The sequence below is a fragment of the Catharus ustulatus genome, chromosome 9 (genome assembly GCF_009819885.2).
Source record: "Catharus ustulatus isolate bCatUst1 chromosome 9, bCatUst1.pri.v2, whole genome shotgun sequence".
Lineage (NCBI taxonomy): Eukaryota > Metazoa > Chordata > Aves > Passeriformes > Turdidae > Catharus > Catharus ustulatus.
In genome coordinates this window covers 32654998-32679425 of record NC_046229.1, presented here as the reverse complement: position 1 = coordinate 32679425, position 24428 = coordinate 32654998, and the positions used below count along the sequence as shown (strand labels likewise).

The 24428-nt window shown below is 43.1% G+C and overlaps 1 protein-coding gene across 1 annotated transcript in view; it reads right to left on the bottom strand.

Moving 5' to 3' along the window:
- Nucleotides 1-24428, bottom strand: part of COP1 (COP1 E3 ubiquitin ligase) — a 137050-nt gene that overhangs the window by 102539 nt on the left and 10083 nt on the right. The window contains exons 3-7 of the mRNA XM_033067559.2: nucleotides 18719-18816; nucleotides 16981-17057; nucleotides 14541-14660; nucleotides 11441-11509; nucleotides 850-909 (exon numbers count right to left, since the gene is read on the bottom strand). Of these exons, the coding sequence (XP_032923450.1) occupies nucleotides 850-909; nucleotides 11441-11509; nucleotides 14541-14660; nucleotides 16981-17057; nucleotides 18719-18816 (424 nt within the window). The remainder of the gene's footprint in view (nucleotides 1-849; nucleotides 910-11440; nucleotides 11510-14540; nucleotides 14661-16980; nucleotides 17058-18718; nucleotides 18817-24428) is intronic.

Below are 24428 nucleotides of genomic sequence, written 5' to 3'. Positions count from 1 at the left end.
AAATAACTATCAGAAAAATGGAAATTCTTGCAGTTGTTACATTTACATTTTTCTAATTCATTAGCACATATATTAATTGCATGAAGAAATCTAAAAGGCTTTTTGGACGGTAGCTGGGAACACATCCTAACTGCTCAGGATGAGCAAGAAGTGAGAAGCAGACCTGCAAACTGATTCCCAAGAAGCTTTAAGGGAATCATATTTTGAGAGGTGGCAGTCTGATGTATTCCTGAAACATCAGCTTCCTACTGCAAGATTAAGCACTAAAATGAATAGAGAAACAGACCACAAGGAACCTAAAGACTCAGTGAAGGCAGAACGATTGCACTGATGGGGTTACAAATTCTTGGAGAACAATTCTTAGCAAAAATGTCAAGAGATTCCCATCATTAAGGAATTATGAGAACTATACCAGGAAGTAGCAGGAATCAGTTTTGACATGCAGCAGGAGTTGGTTTTTTTTCTGCCCAGTCTCTGCATAACAACCCTCTTCTGAATCCCCAACACCTCTTCGTTTTAAGACTTACACGCTGCTAAGATTTAAACAGCCTGTGTAAACAGCCAGTAACATACAAAAATCTTAAGTTCTCATCAATATACCAGCTGTTGATTTATAGCAACTACTCTAAATACTTACTACCAACACAAAGAAATTATTATGTAAGAGCTACCAAACTGCAGCCTGCACACATCAACTAAATGAACAAATTAAAGAAAGAGCATCATGTGTTCATTTTCCCATTACTGACTTAAAATGACACAAATTTAACCCAGCAGCCTCACAGCAAGGCAGACAGTTTGATGAAAATGAAAAATTGCCAGAGTCACAACAATGTCTGGACTCCTCACCTCTACTCGTTTAATATCTTCTTCCAGAACACTTAGCTCCTTCTGGATCTGCTCCAATTGCTGTGGATAAGAGAATGGGAGAAGTCTAAATCAATCTGCACTGCACCACCACCAAGATAAATTACAATCTTTCCAGAGAGGAACCTGAACTATCTCCGCAGGTGTGCTACACAATTTAAGTCACCAGGCAGGAAGTTCAAAACCACAGATTAACATAAGTGTACATACAAACCACATTCAAGACAAAGCTGTTATTTTGAAACAATGCGAAACAAGAGCAGGAGGTATTTTGATGTCTATTACAGAGAGCCACATTATTCAAAGTAATATCATTATGTTCGTCTAACACGTCTCAGGCAAGGTATAACTGGTTTGCAAACACTGAGTATAGAATTACAAAGTGGTCTGGGTTAGATGGGACCTTAAAGATCATCTCATTCCAGCCCCTGCCATGGGCAGCGACACCTTGCATTAGCTTCTCTGGGCAACCTGTGGCTAGGGCCTCACCATCCCCACAGGGAACAATTTCTTCCTAATACCTAAACCCACACTCTTTCACTTTCAAACCATTCCTACTTGTCCCATCACAATCAGAAAAAAACACAATGAAAGACAAGGATCATTTGACCCTTCAACTAAATACAAACTGTTGTGCTAAAAGGTATCAAGACTACAGTAATTTCATGACCATAAGGTGCACTGGACTATAAGGTGCACTTTTTTTTTTGCTGTGAAGACCCATGCCGCACGCAACAAAGTAACAAATTAGTAACAGAATCCCAGGATCGTGGAGTTTACTGGCAGGTGCTCAATTTGCAAACATTTTTCACAGATTGGTGTAGCCTTTAAATGCAGCCTCAAGTGCCCTCCCATGCGCAGGGCCTGGCACTCCCACCCACCCTCAGCTGGCGAGGCGGGGCTCGGGGCAGCCATGGCTCACACCTCGGGGTTGCTGTGGCTCAGGGCCGCCACGGCTCACGGTGGTTCAGGGCGGCTTGGGGCTGCCCGTGGTTTGGGACCATCCACGGCTCGGGGCAGCGCCATGCTGCCCGCTCCCTCTCTCCCCGCGCAGCTCCTGCTGGCCAGGGGCTGGCCGTTCCCTCTCTCCCCGGGCGGCTGCTGCTGGCCGGGGGCTGCCTGCTCCCGCCCCCCCTCGCAGCTCGGCTCACACTTTTTTCTTTGCGGCAAGGAGCTGCGCCGTGTGCAACAAAGTAATGAATTACTGGCAGGTGCACAATTTGCAAACATTTTTCACAGATTGGCGTAGCCTTTAAACGCAGCCCCAGGTGCCCTCCCCGTGTGCGGGCCCCTGCACTCTCGCCCACCCCCGCCGGGCTCTCCCCGCGCCACCGCAACCCTGATGCCGCCGGCTTTACCCCTCGCCTGGGCTGTGTCGCCGGGCTTTCCCCCCATGCCCGGGCTGCTCTGTTGCCGCCAGCTTTCCCCCCACGCCAGCACTGCCCTGATGCCACCGGGCTCGCACTTCCAGGCGGGCTCTGCTCGGCTTGGGACTGTTGCAGGTTTGCACTTCCAGGTTGGCAAATTTCGCAACTTTGTACATTATATAAGGCACACCGGACTATAAGGCGCACTTCTGGGTTCGGGGGAAAATTTTAGTCAAAAGGGTGCTCCTTATAGTCGTGAAATTACTGTAATTCTCATCCTAGTTGTTAGCCTGTTACCTGCCAATTTAAATTTTGTCATAGTTTTTAGATTAGAAAAAACATGTTATGACCAGAGCAAGATTTGCTCCTGGCACTGAGCAAGCACCACATGGTGTCAAGGTATCACTTCTTCCAAAGGTGCAATACTTACCTTGGACTACACCATAAACTCCAGTCAATTTGAGGGCTATACCTAAAAGGGTCAGAGGGAGACTTCCCCTCCCACCAGCCAACATTTCCTTTCCCTTCTTTGCGCCACATGTAATATCCTCCAAGTTTTTAGTCAGTCAGCAAGCTGGTTTTGCTCACCTCAAGCAACTGAAGCCACAGACTTGACAACTGTTTACACCTAAGCAAGGACATAATCTACTTACCTGCTTATTCAGCAGCTATATCCCGCTGAAACACCTACAGAGCCTAAACCCAGCCTCACAAGGCCGAAACACACAATCCTCTAAGTGTGAGATCCCAACAAAACTCTGCTCCAGTGCAAGTCTGGTTCACTGAGACACATAAATGTAATAAATACACAGAGAATTGACAAAGCTACCAGAACTGGAAGTCTACCTGACTCTCCTCAGCTCCCAGCAAAAATTTACAGAGAACCAGCAACATGGCCTGTGACCAGAAACATTTGCTGACTTAAGTCCACTGAAAGTTTAAGCACAACACATTCTCCAAAGACAACCCTACAATGGAATATTAAATTACCCAAATCCAAAGTTACTAGTTTGGTAAGACATATTACTCTTAGGGTGACATATTCCAAAGTATCTGGCAGGCTACCCCCAAAGACTTATTCACTCAAGTGCTTAATTTGGTCCTTTAAGTGTCAGGTTTTGCTTAAAAAAAAAAAGCACAATTTAAACCTCTCTTATAGTAGAGCATTCCAAGTATCTGTGTGCTGTGCATCAAATAATTCACCATTTTAATTTTCCTTTTTAAAATTATCAAAAGCTTCTGTCTCTGAAAACAGGAAAAGAAAGGGTTGATGGGCCCCCACCTATTTCTAACATGGCTGCTTCTTTGAATGAAGTGACATTATAAATGTATCCTAATCTCTGTACTCTGAAGGTTTCTGTTTATATTCAATTTGAGGCACAGACAGCAGAAGTTCAATGGTTTAGAACTAGACTGACACAGATAATTCACAAATCACTACACCATAACAGATAATTTCATTTTCACTTTTGAAACCTATAGCAAGAATAGCAGGTGGTACTACAGCTCCAAGATTAGTAGTAAAGTTAAGTGACACTTACACAGCATGGGTCCTGCCTGAACTCAGCTCTAGAAAATACCATTAGTTCCCCACATTCATAAATCTCATTTAAAAAGAAGTTACAAAACCACTTACAAGTTCCAAAATTACAGCGAAGAAATCAACTATTCTACAATGTACTGGCTCACAATGTACTAAAAAATACAGTAATTTCACGAATACAAGCCGCACCAATTTGACCAAAAGTTTGGTGGAAACCCGGAAGTGCGGTTAATATTCGAGGGCGGCTAATACACGAACAATATTCTAAAAGCTGCCAACAAGGAAGTGAGAGCCCGCGGCAGCCCCAAGCCAAGCTGGAGCCCGGTCGGCCCCGGCTGAGGTGGGAAAGCCTGGCAGAGGCGGGGCCAGCAGTGTGGGGGGCGGGCGGCAGAGCCTGGGCCAGCAGGGCGGGGCAGGGGGGGGTGGCAGAGCCCGGGACAGCAGGGCGGGGAAGCCTGGGAGAACTGGGGCTAGCAGTGCAGGGGAGCATGGCAGAAGCAGGAAGCCCGGCAGGTGGGGCTGCCTGGCAGCGGGGGAAGCCCAGCAGAATCGGGGCCAGCAGCGTGGGGGAGCCCGGCGGTGCGGGGGCCTGCAGTGCCGGCCAGGGCGAGCAAATGCTGTGGCGGTGCAGACGGGAGGGGGCGGCCGGCGAGCCTGGCGGTGGCCGCCCCGCCGACAGAGCCTGGCAGCGGCGGCAGCCCTGCCGGCCGGGCGAGCTAACATGGCGCGGGGCGGCCGGCGTGCCTGGCAGCGGCGGCGGCTGGCCCACCGGCAGGGCGAGTAAACGCAGCAGCGGGGTGGCCGGCGTGCCTGGCAGCGGCGGCGGCGGCTGGCCCGCCGGCAGGGCGAGTAAACGCGGCAGTGAGGCGTTGCTGACGGGAGAGGGGGGGCCAGTGAGCCCGGCGGCGGCTGCAGCACCACCCGGCTGGCCCCGTCGGCAACCATGAGCGGGCCGAGCCTTCCTGGCCCCGCCCCGAGCCAGTAAAGCCATCTATGCCGCGATCCTGTTACTAATTGGCCAATTTGTGAAAGCTGCGCACGGATTCTCGCTATGAACGAAAGTGCGGCTAATATTCGGGGTGCGGCTTATCTATCGACAAAGACAGCAACATTGTCAAGGCACCGGAAGTGCGGCTTATACTCATGAAACTACTGTAACTGATAGTTGTTGACATCATATAAACAGGACACTTTTTATAGGAACAAGAGCAGAGACCTTTTATTGGGGAACTTTCATTAACTACTGCACACAGCCACGAACACGAGATCTGGGAATTTATTTACCAATTCTTCCTTCTAGTAGCAACCTACTGTAAACTTACCCAACAGCAGCAACTCTAAAAAGCAGGCAAGAGTGCTTCATCCTTGTTTTAGGAGGGAGTCTTCTCACGCCATCAGCATCAAATGAATTAATGTCCACACCTAAACCTTTGGTTTTTTGGTATGTTAATTTAAGTGTTTTAATCTATCAAAGACCTTAAATCAATCCACATTCATTCCAATTAAACTTTGAAAAATGAGACTGATTTATAACTTCCAGCCTTTGAGGGACATTTAAGGAAAACTAAATGAATTATAGTTCTTGCAGCATATTCAGATTTAAGAGCCCTTAATTTAATTTTCACTGTTGGGTGCAGAAAGCAAGCCAAGTCCTGTCCCAGTAATGGGCAGAATCACACCTGTCAGACTTTGGATTAAGTCAGCAAAAGCACTGCCAATGAATACTGAAATGTATGCTTAGAGAGACGCATATACAATAAACTTTCTTTTCAGACACAGATACCTTCCCAGAAATGAAAAGGCCAGTATGGACAAGGAGGAAGTCCTTAATTCAGTAGTTAAACCTCAATTTCAACTCCAGTGCATGAACTGCAGTAAGCAGGTGTGTAACATTCTGGTCCCAGTTTTCATATATGGGCATATATACAAAAGAAAAGCTACACTTTCAAAACTTTTTTATAATCCTAGAAAAGGAATTTCAGATGTTCAAGTCAAGAAGCTGTCAAGAACTTGCACAATACTAAACACCAGGTCACGGCATTTTGGTTTTGGTTGGTCATCTACTAACAAGTCTATCTAGGTATAGCACTAAGGTTTCATCCTGGTGCTTCCTGTTTTTCCTAGAGCAAGGGCCCCTTGAGAGGCAGCAACTTCCTGCTTTGTGTTTGTACAGCATGGACAACAAGCAGTCCTCACTGGGTCTCCTGGTGCCAGTTTTAAGTGTTTGCAAAAAACTAAAAGCTCAGCAGAGCCTCCCAGTGCCACAGACACAGCCTAGAAAAATGCACAAGGCAAGGAGCCATAGACCCCTGACCAACTGTCTTTCCTAGTCTAGAAAAAGCACAAGCAAAGGACAACAGGAGTTATTTCCTACAGAAATACTGCAAAATCAGCAACACTATTCTAACAAGCAGCTCAAACACAGCATCTGGATTCACACTTTTTGGAAGCTCACAGGTCATTTTACGTTCAGTAACACACCTTCCAGGCTCTGATCCAGACTCCCTGTGCAGTCATCACAATATATACCACAGACCCAGGCAAACAGATGAGACTACTACCAGAAGGAACATCATTTTTCCAGACATACAAAGCCATTGCACCAACCAGGATGAGACAAAAATTATCACCTGTCCCCTCAAGGAGGTCAGCTAATCACTGTAAATAAATTCTGTTCTGTAGCTACATCCAGCCAACACCAGTATCTTCCTACTTCCTCTTCTTCCAAGTACTGCTTTAACAAACCAAAGTGTAAACCTCATTATTAACAGCTGAAACTTTTCTAAAGGTACCACTGAAATTGATTTCTATCTGTAGAATTCAGTACCTATACAACAATGCACAATAAGATCAGTTTCTCTATCTGGAAGTCTTGTCTGTCTCTGGGTTTTCTTTCCACTGTTGCTCTGGATGCAGAGCCTTTTATAACATACAGGGCAACTGTGGCATGGAGGCATTACAGAAATTTTAGTCCTATAAATTAATTGCAAATATCACTTATTTTGGCAAAACATCTCTCTGTTAAAATGTCTTTGCACAACTAGAAGTAGGTGCAAGGCTTTTGTTGGTATGAAGACAAGAACACCTGAGCCTCCACAAGTTTCATTAGTGAAATAGGGCATTCAAGCCTCTTAAACATGTGGACAGTCTATCTGTAACACATTTATCTGCTGAGAATATTTCTTCTCTCTGACCAATACTTCCTCCAAGTGATGTTTCCTCATAACTGGGGAAAAGCTAACAGAAATGTTTGAGAACATCCAGGTTATTTAACACACAGAATTCCCAAAGGTAGGAGTATGTTTCATATCTTGAATATTCCTCTCCCTCATTTAAATCCTACAGTATGGAAGAAATATGCTCTGAAAGCTCAGTGATAGTGTCGGATAGAAAAGCCTCATGGGATAAAGACACCTGGGGAAGGGAACAAAGCTGCTTAAACAATCAGACTAAATTGCCTTAGAGTCTAATATACCAGTAGTAGCTGCTACTTGGCTTCTTTCTTTGCAAGACCTCTCCAGTGCAGCAAGGGGAGCCAGCTGTTATACACTGATATCACTATGATAATTTTTAGTTTGCTGCTCACACATTCACCGAATCCTAGGGCTTCTTATCACTGCTTCTGGAACTCACATCTCTCATTCAGTAACTTAGAAATGCAAATAGATTTAAAATAACAGGTAAGTGCAGTGGATGTGGACTAGATTGCTCTAGCTATACATTTTCCTCAGCAGTCCTGAAATGTAATCAAGATCACAAGACAACAAAAGAGCATGACTGATTTCTGGTTCTGTCACCTCTTCTTGCTTACTCATTAGCTCATCCATGTGTGCACATGCAGAACATAAAGTTTGACAGGTTGAAGTGATTAACACAAGCTAATGACATCCCTGGAGAATTCATGCTTATAATTCTCAGCAATTACCCCATAATAACTAATAACTCCTCTTATTCTTAGTATTTAAGGTATTTGAGGGTGCAAAGAACAATGACAATTTTGAAATGCTGAGCAGGCACTCGGTGCCACAAGCCTGAAACAGTTCAGGATTATTTTTCTGTCCCAGGATGTTTACCAGCTAAAAAACAGCCTTATATATTAGCAGACAGGAAACAGGCCTAGTTTGTTAGAAACAAGACTTAACGTCACATTACTAGAAAGAAAAAGCCCACAAAACATAAAAATGAAATGACATCAGGCCAGGGAAATACGAATGCACACATAGAATAGCACCTGTGCAGAACTTGATATGTGATACTAATCATCAGGCTCAGTACTCTCCTTCAATAAGCAATGGTGCTGCTCGACAGAAATGCCATCAGGTAGATGAGTTAATATTTTGGAATGAATTATCTATATGATATATATGGTGGTGTCTAACTGTTTGGAGACATTCAAATTCTGACCAGACAATTAGCAAGGCCTCTTCATTAAAGTACTGAACATAAAAGTGAGGAGAATTAACTGATAAAATCACCTATGAAAGAACACATGAACATTTAAAATTAAGGAAGTTAAATCTGCAAAAGCATTTACGCAACCCGCGTATGAAGCAAGAATTTTAAGAAGTCACAGGTGGCTGCACTTGGTCTCCCTGGAAAACAGTAATAAATGCCCACCACCACCAAGACATAATAGTTCATTATCAAACTTGATCTTCCAGAATTTTGAGTCCTTAATTTCAACAGAAGAGGACACTGGATTTAAAAAAAAAATAAATTGTAGAGTGTGCATTCAATTAACTGTGTACGCATATGGGGGATTTATTTTGCCGTACTGCTCCAGGTCAAAAAGAAAACAAAACACAAAAAAATAAAAAGGACTTGCAAACACCGCTGTGCAAATACATGCAGTAAATTCCAGCCTGAAAGATCAACATTTTGAAAAGTTATGAACAGATCAAAACAGGATTTCTAATAGAAACTGCTGCAGGTGTTGAACCTCATATTTATCTTCTAGAGAAATTATGAAAAGTTGATAAAGAGGCATTTGTCTAAAGATTTGACTGCACCAATATTTTCAAGTATGAGTCTAAAAGGTAAGTTTTCTTCTAGCCATAAACCTACTCCAATATGCTCAGAAGTCACCGTTTCATAAATGCAAGAAAAAAAAATACATAATTTATCAGCGAAGTAGGCAAGGAGGGTTACAGGTGCTTAATAATCTGTTTTGAACATGTGAAATACCACACAGGTACACTAACTCTGAGGCAATGTCTGTATTCACTTACAAAAGTACCTTAGCCCCTATGTAAGAACTTGCAGTATGTAGTAAATGAAACCTGTAAATAAAATCTTGCAATAAACAGAATTCCAAGAGGCATTTTAGGAAGCAAAGTTACCAAATTCCTCTAAACACTTAAGCCAAAAAAAAAATAAGAACTCAGGATCATACATTAAAAAAAAAAACCTTTTTTATCTATTAAGAATTTCACTTTACAGCTACGGCTTACTGAGTGAAATTACATTTACTCTTCAGCTATCTTTAGTAAAACCAAGTCTGAATTAAGAAAGGAAAACAGATCATGTTCCTCTCCGCAATCAGGCTGCTTGCACGATTCCCAATGACATGCAATACATCGTTGTTCCAGGGTCCATACATATTCCTTGAGCTCAATTCTTAAACAGTCACCTTTCACAGTATCAAAAGAAACTACAGTGAACTTCTGAAGTTCTGACCACTTTTACTGCATTATTAATATGGTCATTTAACCTTCCCCTTCTCACCTTCCAAGCCATCACCTGAGGCTTTCTGCAGTCTGGATACACCACCACTGTGATACCCAAACTGTAATTCCTCTATTATCCCTACAAAACTCCCTCCAGAAATGGCCACTTGACACAAGCTCCACCAGCTACACGGAGAAACTTCTCACTCACCAAAAAGGAAGCATCAACTGATGTAATTTACTCTATGTGTGAAAGGTAAATTGACTACTCAAGACAGATTTTGATATGTAAAACTATCCTAATGACTGGTCTGTATTTTGCATGCATCTACCCACTGATTTTTATCTTTCTTACCCATATCAAGTGAGAGCAAAGACTGCTACAAGTCTGACAAGTCCTCATTTCCCTCAAAATAAATAGCAAGGCCAGACACTAAGCACTAGGGCAAGGACACAACTGACAGGCCTGCACAGAAGTCTTTGGAGGGGTGAGAGTCTGTGTTTCACGTCATAATATAAAGGGGGCTACAAAATAACAAGAGGAAATCTTGGCAACAGAGGGAATACATAAGTAAGGCCATGGAGCATCTGAAATAAACTTTATGTCCCAATTGCCCTCAGGATGCTCCAAAGGCTGTCTTCAGAGGATCTGCAGCCAAAATTAAGTTTCTTTAGCATTAAAAGGAGATGCTATTCTTTAAAAAATATTACAAAAGCCAAAGAGATAGAGACACATGATTCATGATCATGCAGATGAAATGGGAAATGTTTCCCAGGTACTGAAAATCATAGAATCAATGCTGAAAGAGACCTTCATGATTATCCAGTCCAACCACCACCCCAGCACCACCATACTAACTCCTAAACCACAGCCCCAGTGCTTATCCAGAAGTCTCTTGGACATTTCCAGGGACTGTGACTCCACCATCTCCAATTTACTCCAATACCTGACCACTCTTTCAGTGAATTTTTTTTTTTCTAGTATCTAATCTGAACCTTCCCTGCATCTTTTCACCTGAGACACAGCAGAAGAGCCTGACTCCCCCCATCTCCTGTCAGGTAGAGCAATGAGGTTTCCCACTGAGCCTCTTTTGCTCCAGACTAAACAACCCCTGAGCTGCATCTCGTAAGGCGTTTTCAAGACCCTTCACCAGGGCTCTTGTCCTTCTTTGGACTTTTCACAACTCTTGTTGGTTTTGGTCATGGATATCTGTTGGTGGACAGACTCCAGACTCACTTTGGAATGATTCCATAACCAGATACTCAATCCATGCTTCTTATACCAATCCAGGTTTCTTATACTCATTACATTCACATGGTTTCAAGTTTGACCTTATAGTCACACTGTTGGGTCTTCAGTTCATCACATCTTTTCTCAGAAACCATGGATAGATCACAAGAGAGCTCATCCTTCTGCTGTTTTCACGAGCATTTTTCTAGGTTTCTGGGCTATTTGTGGTATTAGGGTTTATGCATTGCATGACCTTATAAAGGAAGAGTCCCAAACCATGAAAGATTGTGTATGCGATTACAGAACTCTAATGTTCCTTGAGACACTCACTTTAGAATAAATAATGAAAAAGCACAGAATATTAATTCTTTTATGTCACCACATTAGTCATGGTATTTGGCAAACTGAAGGAAAAAACTTAGTAGTGAAAATAATTTCACTAAATTCCCAATCTTTGCTTTTTGTCCTGTGTTGGGAAAACAATCTTCTTTCAAGAACTTGACGTACATTAACACCAAGGAGTCTCTATGTTCCCACATCCTTCACCAGGGTGAGACAAGAAGGCAAATTATTAAAAATTGAAGCTGTCACACACAAAGAGATTAATTTTCTTTCAAACCCATGTGTCCTCTGTCTGAGATTCCCCCAACATGCCTTGAGATATTCTTTGCAGAAATAATGCCAGGCTAATGCATCACTTCAACAGAAATGCACTGGTAGAAAGCAGCAGACAACACCTCACCCACCAAAACACAAAGCAAGTTACCTCTCGTTTGTTTCTCCTGGCAACTTTAAGAAATTCCATAAGGATCTGCAATTGGGCAGCATGAGACTCCTGTAACACAGGAAATAAGAAAGTGTAACTCTTCCATGTACATAAAGAGAAACAAATATTCATTTTACACACAGAAATCCACACAGCACAGAAGCTACTTTCATTTAGAGGTTAGCAAGAGAAAAATAGCTTAAGGAAGTTTTCAAAGAGGTGGTTTTACTTTATCTCACAGGTCTTAAGGTTTTGCTTGGCTCACAACAAGTTTTTATTGTGAAGGCAACAGTCCTAGTAACAGTTCTTATTAATAAATTTCAATTATTTTTTCTTTGAGTACTGCACCTGGAATGGACTTTGGAATACAGGTTCCTCACAGACTCACCTTCTACCTGGAAAATCATTAGCATCCACTTCATGATCAACATACTAAAGGATGAAGTATTTATAGAAAAAAAACCCCACCTTCCTCAGAGCTTACATTTATGCTTATGTAGAAGTTACTGCTGAGGATTTCTCCAGTGAAAGACAACAATAAAGTCACTGATGAAATGAAACCGTCTCTTTCTAACATTTTTCACATTACAGGTTACTTACCTTAGAGACAGATTATTTACCTCAGCCATCAGCATAGTATTTTTCACCCAAATTGGCCAAGAACTTGACAGGGCAAGATAAAGAGCACCATAAGAGGAAAGAAGACTAAGACCTATATTCCAGCATTAATAAAGGCCCTAATCATATCCCAGCATTCCAAAACGTATTTTCAAAACCTATCAAAATACAGTAATTTCACGAATACAAGCCGCACCAATTTGACCAAAAGTTTGGTGGAAACCCGGAAGTGCGGCTAATATTCGAGGGCGGCTAATACATGAACAATATTCTAAAAGCTGCCAACACGGAAGTGAGAGCCCGCGGCAGCCCCAAGCCAAGCTGGAGCCCGGTCGGCCCCGGCTGAGGTGGGAAAGCCTGGCAGAGGCGGGGCCAGCAGTGTGGGGGGCGGGCGGCAGAGCCTGGGCCAGCAGGGCGGGGCAGGGGGGGCGGCAGAGCCCGGGACAGCAGGGCGGGGAAGCCTGGGAGAACTGGGGCTAGCAGTGCAGGGGAGCATGGCAGAAGCAGGAAGCCCGGCGGGTGGGGCTGCCTGGCAGCGGGGGAAGCCCAGCAGAATCGGGGCCAGCAGCGTGGGGGAGCCCGGCGGTGCGGGGGCCTGCAGTGCCGGCCAGGGCGAGCAAATGCGGTGGCGGTGCAGACGGGAGGGGGCGGCCGGCGAGCCTGGCGGCGGCCGCCCCACCGACAGAGCCTGGCAGCGGCGGCAGCCCTGCCAGCCGGGCGAGCTAACATGGCGCGGGGCGGCCGGCATGCCTGGCAGTGGCGGTGGCGGCTGGCCCGCCGGCAGGGCGAGTAAATGCAGCAGCGGGGCGGCCGGCGTGCCTGCCAGCGGCGGCTGGCCCGCCGGCAGGGCGAGTAAACGCAGCAGCGAGGCGTTGCTGACGGGAGAGGGGGGGCCAGTGAGCCCAGCGGCGGCTGCAGTAGCACCCGGCCGGCCCCGTCGGCAACCATGAGCGGGCCGAGCCTTCCTGGCCCCGCCCTGAGCCAGTAAAGCCATCTATGCCGCAATCCTGTTACTAATTGGCTAATCTGTGAAAGCTGCGCACGGATTCTCGCTACGAACGAAAGTGCGGCTAATATTCGGGGTGCGGCTCATCTATTGACAAAGACAGCAACATTGTCGAGGCACCGGAAGTGCGGCTTATACTCCGTGCGGCTTGTATTCGTGAAACTACTGTATTTCTTATTAAAGGATTGTGAACACACACTCAAAAAGGATCAAGACATAGGAGTACACAAAATCCATGAAAGGCAGAGAAGACAGGGAAAGTAAAGACTCTGAATGCAAAAATACTACTTTTCTGAGGTCATCTTCTTACTCCTCATGATCTGACAATAATAAAAGGGAAGCTAGGCAAGAAAAATGCTTTTAAATTATTCTTTAAATGTCAGGTGGGGTTTCACTTTTTAGGCTTAGCATCCTTGGAAGATATTCATAATCAGATATACTCATACACTCAGTAAAATGCCTTCTTTGCTTCAGATTTGTCACAAACTATAAAAAAAGGCTTACAGAGAAAAAAGTTTTATTCTCTTTTTCCCCACCATAACTTTACTGAACCACAATAAACATATTTACAAGTCCCCATGCAATAAGGCAACATAATAATTCTGCTAATACTCAAGCATATTTTGGGGTTACTTCCTTTCCATAGGAACCACAAATTGTAAATATTGATTCTGTAAGAGTAAATAAGATATTCCCAATACAACTTTGCCTCACCTGTTTTAAAGCACTGTCAAAATCCACCCTCCTACTCAAAGTTCACTGGGTCAAAATCTGTAATAATCCAGTCTAACTTATAAGGTCTGGTTCTAATAACCTGAAAATAATCACTTGAAATGAACACGGAATGGACAAATACACAGAGAGCTAACCCAAACCAACTACACTTCAGTTATATCATAGGAACAGTTTGTTTCATATTGGATGAATCTTCAAACTAGCTTCATAAACAAGACATCTGAATTTTTCTTTCAAGCATTAAATATCGAAAAAGCCTTCAGGAAAGGTGGTCATTCAGATTCTGTTGGTTCCAGCAGAAACTAAAGGGTGTGATCCTTTTCACATGCTCACTGTGTTTATTCTTTGATCTACATTCTGGATTTCTTCATGCTTATTACTAAAAGATCTGATATTTACTTGTACAACAGGCAATTAGAAAATTTCATGTGCTTTTCTGTGTTCTGTGAGCACAAAACACAGCTTTTCTATGTTCTGTGAGTCATTTTCTCTTATCCTTTTCTGCTTTTCCTGCTTGTTTATACAACCCTGCCAGCAATAGCATTATAAGCATGCTATGGGCATCCCAGCTGAAATGTTACTTCACTACAAAGGTCAGCAAAACAGTCACCTTTTAAACACCAAAACACAAGAAAAAACACTGATCAATTAATTCACTAATAGAATCTTTCTTCCAGGAAAAGGTACCAAAAGAAAAGAGTTCCAAATACACAGTTCATTTAAATGAGAGAAACTCCTTACTGCTTCCAGCTGCTTCTTCTTTTGCACCAGTAGCTCCAGCATAAGGTTGACATTGGCTAAGTCAAGATTGTCTTGATCAGTTCCCAACAAATCTTGAATTATTTGCCACCTGTGGCCATTCTAAAAAGAGAAGAAGATAATGAAGAGATGGTGAGTTCAAGCCATCCAGGGCTTTATAAACCGTCCAACGAGAGATATTAAAAGCAACACAGCAATATTTCAACCCTTTGTAAAACTCATGTATCCAGATTCCCAGTTCTGCCATGTGTACAGGATATGGCTCCTCTGACCTTCTGTGGAACTTGTTACCTTACTTGGAATATACTCGTGCTTCATGAAAGTGTATTTGCTGCTCCTGGGAGAAATGATTTTATCTGATCTGTGTCTCAGTTTCTGAGAACATGTTTCTTTGGGAATAAAAAAACCCTCTACATTTATCCAAGCTTAGTTGGATTACATCTGAAATACTGTTATGCACCAATACCTTTTAACTTTAAGCCCAAGTAATAGGTAAAATTCTCACGATGAACTCAAATCAAAGAAGGTAGTATCAGCTCATTTACCAGCTATTTGTGACCTCTCACATTACTCCTTCTAAGTGTAAGGGAAATGTGAAAGCTAGGAAGAAGATGGAGTTTATCAGGTTGATCTCATTCAAATGGTTTGGAGTTGTGGGGGACTCCTCAGAGGACCAAAATACTACTATATACAGCCCAGTCTTCCCTGAAGGCTCTTTCCTCTTCTTGTCAATAAGAAAAAAAAAACAAAGGTATCTTTAAGCACAAGAAAATCTGAATAACAGGTTAATGCTAGCACAGCCTTTCATCAAAAAGCCTCAGGAACCAACAGGAACAGCTGAGATGTCTAAAGAACATGCAAGAAACAAAGCTGGATTTAGAAATTCTGTCCTAAAAAAGACATGACACTAAATTAAGTTCTTTAAATTGGCAAGAACTAGAAATGCCATCCAGTCTACATCAGATTTTTTTTCTCAGAGGCTGTAGTTTTTTTCTATTAACTAGATTAAAAAAATAAAATATGTAACATCCATATAGAATGCACAACTTTTTATACCGTGCTCAACAGAACCTATGAAAACAACTCAGGTCAAAAATTCAATTTCAATCTGGAATAACTGGGGAAAAACCCACTATTTTAAAGCAAATTAACAGGATTTGAGACACATTTTAACTGACTAATGCACTAGATACTTGTACTACTGCTAGATTATTCAAATGTTCAAACACACCTTAATATCATTTCTTAATGAGACCATGACAATTGCATTTGCTGCAATGCATCTTGGATGACTTCCGTTAATACCAAATGTAATACAAGGTACATTAAACAAGGGCTGCAGAAGCAATGTTACTCTTTTTATAGATGTCCGTAATTTTTATTGCTGCCAAAAGACACAACACTATTTTGGGCATGAAGTCATGGCAGGTTGTCCACTTATTGGTAGTTATCAAAAATACATGCATCTACAAGCGTAGCTTTCAAAGAATAAAACAAATTTCCAAGAAGCTGCTGCAAATGCCTTCGGGTCAGTTGCGTGCACTTCAAAACATATCTGATTCATGCATATTTTATATTAAATGTGGTATATACATATTTTATAATAAATCTAAAAAACTTACTTTGAGTAAACCAATGAATCTTTAAAGAACGCTCTTTTCAAACACTGACAGCACCGTCTTCTGCAACACAGCCCCCTAAATTAATACCACTTTAATATAAGCTTTTAAAAACAGGTGCTCCATGATTTTTAATATTATTTTGCAATCTTACTTAGGAATTACAAAAGGATGTCAGACATAGTAGGACAAATATGAAAGTTTTTTGGTTCGTGTCATTTTTTTTTTTTTGTCTTAATGTACAAGAGCATCCACAGGTGCTGTAGAGAGGCTCTGATGAACTGAGTACGCAGATCCTGCTCTGATTCTGGGACATGAAGCAAATCTAGGTGATATCCAGGCAGTTTAATGTGAACCAGAACACCAGACACCAAATGTATCTTTCTCCCTCTTGTGGTTGGTATTTGCATTCCTCCAGTTTCCTGACAGAACACAGCTTCTCACATGTGATCAGACAAGTCCACAGCACTTCTAATCATTCACTGCTCACATTGTAGCTGTAATTTCTGACACTGAACAAAAATGATTACCTTTCAACAAGTGTACTTCCATGGGCAGTTTCCCAGGTTATATGCAATACATCAAAGGACACTTGCCTATGCTAACACAGCTTCTCTCTACACATACTGCTGGCAGGAAGAACAGGAGTTAACAAGGTAGAAGGGATCTACTGCCACTGATATTGGTATTATTCCCTCTTAAAGAAAGTTAAAGCATCAGCTCAGCAGGGCAAGCTCATGTTAGTTATCTAATTATGATTACTGCACAGAATCATTAAATAAAGTAAAAAAGTTGGAACATACGGTGCTACTCACTGAATGGTCCAGTTTGAGTCTTTTCTCCTCAGATCTTTGCTTCTGTTTAAGAATTAATTCATTAACTAAAAAACATAAACAAGATGTCAAAGAGATGGATTTAAAGTTCACCAAACCAGTATGAAAGATTTTACCTCAATATTTTCAGTTATTAATTCCACACTAAGATGTTTATCGGTAATTAAAACAGTAGAAGATGTCTCCATTTTCTTTCCTTATCAATATATTCCTTGGTGGTTTTTTATAACATATATTAAGATTTTTTAAAATCACCAACAAATACAAAGCCTACACATTCTCCAAACTGATTCAGCTCCTTTTTCTAAACAGTCATGGCTCTCTGAAAAAGTTTTTCAACTCCAAGGCAAAAGTATAACACAGAAGACTATGAAGGAGATAAATCAGGTGATGTTCTATTACAGGCAAAAAAAACCCAAAAAAACCCCACCACAGCCGAATAGAGCAACTTTCTCCTTGCATTTCTAAAGACACATTTTTGCTATAATTTAATTTTATGCCAATCTAGCAAATGCAAAGAGAAAGATAACTTCAACCCTTTGCACACACCTATACACCAGCTCTTCCCACTCCAACACACACCTCAGATCCCTGGACACAAGGGTATGGAAACACTCTTGGCCCAACAAGTACGCCAAGACAAGCCTTAGCACCATCTCCAGCACAACATGATTACAGTAATTTCACGACCATAAAGTGCACCGGACTATAAGGTGCACTTTTTTTTTGCAGCGAGGCTCCGCCCCCAGCTCCCCCTGTGCGGTTGCTGGCCGAGGCCCCGCCTCAACCCGGCAGCCATGGGCCCCCGGGCCCACCTCCACCCGGCAGGGGCGGTGCCGTGGGCCCCTGGGCCCGCCTCCACTCGGCTGCCGTGGCACTGCTGGCTCCCCCCACGGCTCACAGCTCACACTTCCGGTTTGGCAAATTTCGCAACTTTGTAGATCATATAAGGCGCACCGGACTATAAGGCGCACTTCCGGGTTCGAGGGAAAATTTTAGTCAAAAGGGTGCACCTTGTAGTCGTGAAATTACTGTAAGTCTAAATCAGGATACCCATGTCTGAATCATTCCTTGGTTACTGTAGCTTTTCAGATAATTATTATTAAATGAGTAACTCAGCACATGAAATCAAGATTTGCTTCAATTTGGTATTTCACACTGCAATGTGTTTCCTTTAATATTTTCTCCATAAAACTAAGCTTTAAATTGTATTTCCACCTAGCAACATTTCCTCCCTCTTTAAGAAGCAATTAGGATTGCATATAGATAATATGTATGAATATTTTCTCAGTATCTAATTTACATCTACATCCATCATATGGGCCTCAATACAGCCTCCACCCTTTCAGTGCCCAAGCTTTGTAAACAGGGTGAGCTCTTTATTCTTAGACAAGAGCGCGAGAAAACAAGAGTTAGGAGATTCACACCTCTAGCTGTAAGAGAAAACAGCTTTGCGTTTCATAGTATGGAAACAGCAACAAGTTAATCTCACTACTGTCATTCAGCACATAGTCAAGGAATTACTGGAGGCAGTGCAGCAATAACAATTTACACTACTAACCTTTCTATACAAAAATGACGACCAAGCAGCTGACATTTGCATTTTGTTTTCAACACCCAGAAGACTGTAATTTACTGAACAAATTTACAAGTACCTGCCTTCCTTAACAACTAAGATGTTTCTCATGCAAGCAAAACTAAAGCTCACCTAAGAAGTTGGGATAAAGATGATCTATGTTGTCCACAACATAGTTGCATTTGGGACATCTGTTATTGTCCTCCAGGCTCTGGTGAATACATTTATAGCTGTTCAAAAACAAAAAACAAGAAACAAAACAAGTGAGCCCACATGACGGAACAAAGCATAAGCACAAGGTAAATAACGACAAGGTGCACTGTTGTGTTGCCAGCTAACAGCTGTGCTGCCAAGAACCTACAGTGGAGTCAAAATGTTCCAGTGTTTGAATTCAGAGTGTGCTACAGCAGAAAACAAAGGTTTCTGGCAAGGATTACAAAATTTAGTGAACTACTTCACTCTTACGTCCCTGAGGATTACTGAAGTGTGGATACTCCAGCCACAATACCATCTCAAATTCATGCTCCCCACCACTTCCACAGGCAGAGGCAGCAAACAGATTGAATTACTCAGAAGGAACTCTTCTAGATTAGCCAAATAAAAGCATTTTAGGTAACTGAACAGAGGAAACACCTTCACCAACCGCTCATATTTACCCCCACAGCTGATTTTTTCACTATCAGTGACTTCAGAGGTGCTCGCTCTTGAATTGAGGGACAGAGGAATCAGAAGGTACACTTCAGCATCAGGTTTAAGCACTTCACTTAGAACCTGCTTGATGCCAGCTCCTGATAGAGATGCCAGGTAGCAACACTGCTCCACTCCTTTAAATAAAAGCATTTCAGTGTTTCTCATTGTCTTGGTTTAGGCAAATTTGGGAGAAAATCTCTGAACGGGATCCCTCTAGGAAACAGATTCAAGCAGTCCCTCCTCCAGTTTGGGGAAAATATTTCTTCAGAGAGAAGTGGAAAAAAACTGTTTATTTAATAGGCAAGGCACTTCCTAGCACAAAAATGAACAATACTAAATAGCAAAACCTCTCACTGTTCCGAAGAGATGACAAATTCAGAACTTTTCTTCTGTGGGTTGCAGCCCGGTTCACTCAGTCTGCTCTCAGGCCCTCCGGCGCTGGGAAATGCCATGGCCCAGGCCTGGCCCCAGTGGGCCACAGGTGTGAGCTACTGGTGTTCCTCTGGGTTTTCAGTCCAGAGCAGGTTCAAAGGAGAGCTCTCTCCTGCTGTCCACTGCAGACAACACAGACTGTGAAGGACGCGGGGGAGCAAGCACAGTCTCTGATAACAAACTCTGCACTTCTTCTTTCTCCCTTTACTCTTGGAACCAGTCTTAAAGCTGCAGAATTCAATATTTAACACCAACAGAACAGATGACTGGGGATCATAAAGTCACCCTAAGACATTCCATCCCTTATCCCCATATCGTCAGCTTACTACCATATCTAATATATATATATATTCTAATTCCATAAACACATACATATATATAGTATACAGCTATATACAGACAATGACAATGGCATTCAATAGTAATACTTACATACAGTTCTTACTTCACAAGCAGATTTCTCTGAGGTACACATTGTGCTGTTCCATCTTTCTGCATTATCCACTATGTGCAACCTGGTCTCTGAGCAAAGACAATCCTACAAATGGGTTTGTCTGTATTTGAGGCAGAATTGACATAAACTGTCTTTCCTAACAAACCTTTGACATGCACTACTGGGACTTTGTCTCCATCTACTATATGCAAGGACTCAGACTGGGCAGGGCCTGTTCAGTTGGTGGAGCCTTGGGTGTTAACTAACCAGGCAGCTTTTGCTAGATGCTGTTCCTAATTCTTGAGAGGTCCTTCACCCAATGCCTTCAACGTGGTTTTTAACAGTCCATTGTACTTCCCTACTTCGCCTGCAGCTGGTGAATGGTAGGGGATATGGTACACTCACCCAAAGCTATGCTTCCTAGTCCAGTTGTTTGATAAGGCTGTTTTTGAAATGTGTCTCACTGTCTGATTTAATTTTTTCAGGGGTACAATGCCTTTAAAGGACTTGTTTTTCTAGGCCCAAGATGGTGTTCTGGGCAGTGGTGTGAGGCACAGGATAGGTTTCTAATCATCCAGTGGTGGCTTCTACAATTGTGAGCACATAGTGCTTACCTTGGCATGTCTTGGGCAACGTGATATAATTAATCTGCCAGGTCTCTCTATACTTATATTTGTACCACCACCCCCTATACTACAGAGGCTTCACCTGCTTGGCTTGGTTGATGGCAGCACACATCCCATAGTCGTGGATAAACTGAGAAATACTGTCCATGGTTAAATCCACCCCTCAGTCTCATGCCCACTTAGAGGTGGCATTTCTGCTCTGATGACCTGAGGCATCATGGGCCCATTGAGCTAGGAATAACTCTCCTTTGTGTTGTTTATCTTTGACACCTTTATTTGCGTAGCCTGATCTACCTCCTTGTTGTTTTGGTGTTCCTCAGTAGCCCAATTCTTGGGGACAAGGGCATTTGCATAACAGACTTTTCACAGGTCGCTTCTTTACCTGACTGGCAATGTCTTTCCACTCGTCAGCAGCCCAGATTGGTTTTCCCTTACATTGCCGGCTAGCTTTTTTACACTTTTATAGCCAACCCCACAGAGCAGCAGATACCATCCATGAATCGATATAGAGTAGAGCTTTGGCCACTTCTCTCAGAAATGTCCAAGGCCAGCTGAACAGCTTTGAGTTCAGCAAGTTGACTTGATCCATCTTCTCTTTTAGTAGTTTCTACGACCTGTCATGTGGGGCTCCATACAGTTGCTTTCCACTTCTGGTTCATCTCTATCATGTGGCAAGAACCATCACTAAAAAGCACGTAGCATGTTTCACTTGTTGGGCTTTTTCAGCACATGCTATTTGTTCCTGTTCTTCTTCGTCAGTGAGACTGAAGTTTTCACCTTCCAGCCAACTTGTACTTATTTCTAAAATTCTAAGCCGATTTAATTGTCCTATATGGGCACACTGTATGATGAGGGTAATTCATTTACTTCATGTGGCGTTGGTGACACGGTGGGTAGAGGGAACTTTCGCTTTGAATATTCATTCCAGAACTGGTAGTCAGGATGCTAAGAGGAGTTGTGTTTCAGTGCTGACCACTTCTGAGGCAGCTTGGACTCCTTTATATGCAGCTAAGATTTTCTTCTCTGTGGGACTGCAAATTGGCCTCAGACCCCCTCTGTAACTATGACTCTAAAAGCCCAGTGGCTGACCTCAAGTCTCACCAGGCATCTTTTGCTAAAGGCTCCAGGACAGACTGTGGCTCCCAGCAGTAGAGTAGAGCACATTCTTCACATTTGGTCCTGTCCGGACTGGGCGAAGGGCTACTGTATGAGTGATCTCTCGCTTGATCCGGGCAAAGGTTTGCTGTTGTTCAGGGCCCCAATGGAAATTGTCCTTCTTGCGGGTAACGAGGTAGAGAGGGCTTATAATCTAACTGTACTCGAGAATGTGCATTCTCCAAAAGCCTATGGACCTAGGAAAGCTTGTGTTTCCTTCTTGCTGGTCAGTGGAGACATTGCGGTGATCTTATTGATGACCTCAGTGGGGATCTGACGCCGTCTGTCTTGCCATTTCACTCTCAGGAACTGGAACTTTTGAGCATGTCCTTTGACTTTGCTTTTTTTCATGGCAAAACTAGCTCTCATGAGAATCTGGATGATTTTCTTTCTTTTTTAAAATATTTCTGCTGCTGTGTTCCCCTACACAACAATATTATTGATGTATTGCAGGTGTTCTGGAGCTTCACCCTTTTCCAGTGTAGCCTGGATCAGTCCATGGCAGATGGTGGGGCTGTGTTTCCCCTCTTGGGGCAGTCAGTTCCAGGTGTACTGCCCGCCTTTCCAGGTGAAAGCAAACTGAGGCCTGCATTCTGTGGCCAGAAGAATGGAGAAAACGCATTGGCAATGTCAATAGTGACGTATTACTTTGCTGCCTTGGACTCTAGCTCATACTGGAGTTCCAGCATGTCTGGCACGGTAGCGCTCAGCAGTGGAGTCACTTCATTTAATGCACAGTAGTCTACAGAAATTTCTATTTTCTGTCAGATTTGCACACAGGCCAGATGGGGCTGTTGAAGGATGAGTGGGCCTTAATGACCACCCCTCGGCTCTCCAGCTCACAGACTATTTTGTGGATGGGGATCACAGCATCTCGAGTTGCTCTGCACTGCCAGCAGTGCTCTGCTGAGGTGGCAGTTGGTACCTGCCACTCTTCTACTTTCAGAAGTCTCACTGTAGATGGGTTCTCTGACAGTCCAGGCAATGTGTTCAATTGCTTAATACCCTCTGCCTCTACAGCAGCTATTCCAAAAGCTTACCAGAGTTTCTTTGGGTCTTTGAAACACCTATTTTGGAAGAAGCCTATGCCCAAAATGTGGGGGGCCTCTGGGCCAGTCACAATAGGGTGTTTCTTCCACTCATTTCTAGTCAGGCTTACCTCAGTTTTTATCAAAGTAAAATCTTGTGATCTCCCTGTCACGCCAGCAATAGAACCAGATTCTATCCCCACATGTCTTGATGGGATTAGTGTGCACTGCAAACCACTGTCAATCAAGGCCTCATGTTTTTGTGGTTTAGATGTGCCAGGCTAACAAATCCACACAGTCCAAAAAACAGAGTTTTCCCCAGCCTCTACCTGGTTAGAGGCAAGGCCCCTCTAAACCCATTTATTCTTCTTTCCCTGAGCATATGTTTTAGAAGTTTCTTTAAGGGGATCAGACATGTCATCATCATACCTAGCAGTTTGGCTACAGGCTACTGGAGCTGCTTCCTTCTTGATGGAACTTCCTCTCTCTATCTTGCTGTCCAGCAATTCAAACATCTTTTTTGCCACAGCAACAGTAGATTCTCCATCCTACTACTTCATGTTTTCTTCCACAATCATGCAGGAAAAACCACAGCTCAGCTCATGGGCTGTATCTTCTCCTCACCTGGAGGACGTTTGCACTTGGGGCCAGAACTTTTGATCTGTACTGCTGAGACTTGGAGAAGGTTCTTTTTAATCTCCTCCCCGAGTTTCTTGCAATTCTATTTTATCTTTTAATTTTTGCACACGTTTCCACAGCTGCAAATTTGGCCTGTGTTGGGTCATGCACAGCATCTGCATATGCTCAGCACTTCTTCACCATATCAAGCACAGTCTCCTCCCTGTCATCTCGCTTCATTATTGTTAAAGCAGAAGTGTATTCTTGTGACTCAAGTTGTACAAGTTCTCATTGCACTTTCACCAGATGCACATGGTACCAAGTCAGGATTCTTAGTTATTAGGTGATCTGAAAAGACAATCTCTGCCACCACCATTTCTCTTAAGTGTTGAATCCCTTGTTCTATAGTCTTCTACTGCACTTGTTGCACACAGAGATCGTTTGCACACAGATATCTTTGTTCTACACTTCCCAGGATCTGTGCCCAGAGACTGTGAGGGTTAGCCCCCTCATCATTCCTTGGTTGATAACCAGATCATGTGACAGGGATCCCAAATACCTCATTTAGTACTATCCAGAACTGCAGTCTCGCCTGCAGTGTCCTAAAGACAGAGAAACTAAATAATTATAGATTCATCAGGTCATTGGATGTAATCTTTTTTTAGGCCACAAAGGTCTTTCAGGGAAAAGGACTCAATATTGACTTCTGATCTTGTGTCAGTTGCTCTGACTTCTGATTTTGTATCAGGAGCTTGCTTTGAGGGTCCTTCCCCCAGATCATCATTGCCCACTGGCCAATCAGTTTTGCTTGTGTGCTTCTTTCTTGTAGCAACTGCCAGTGGGTTAGGCTCACTGTCTGG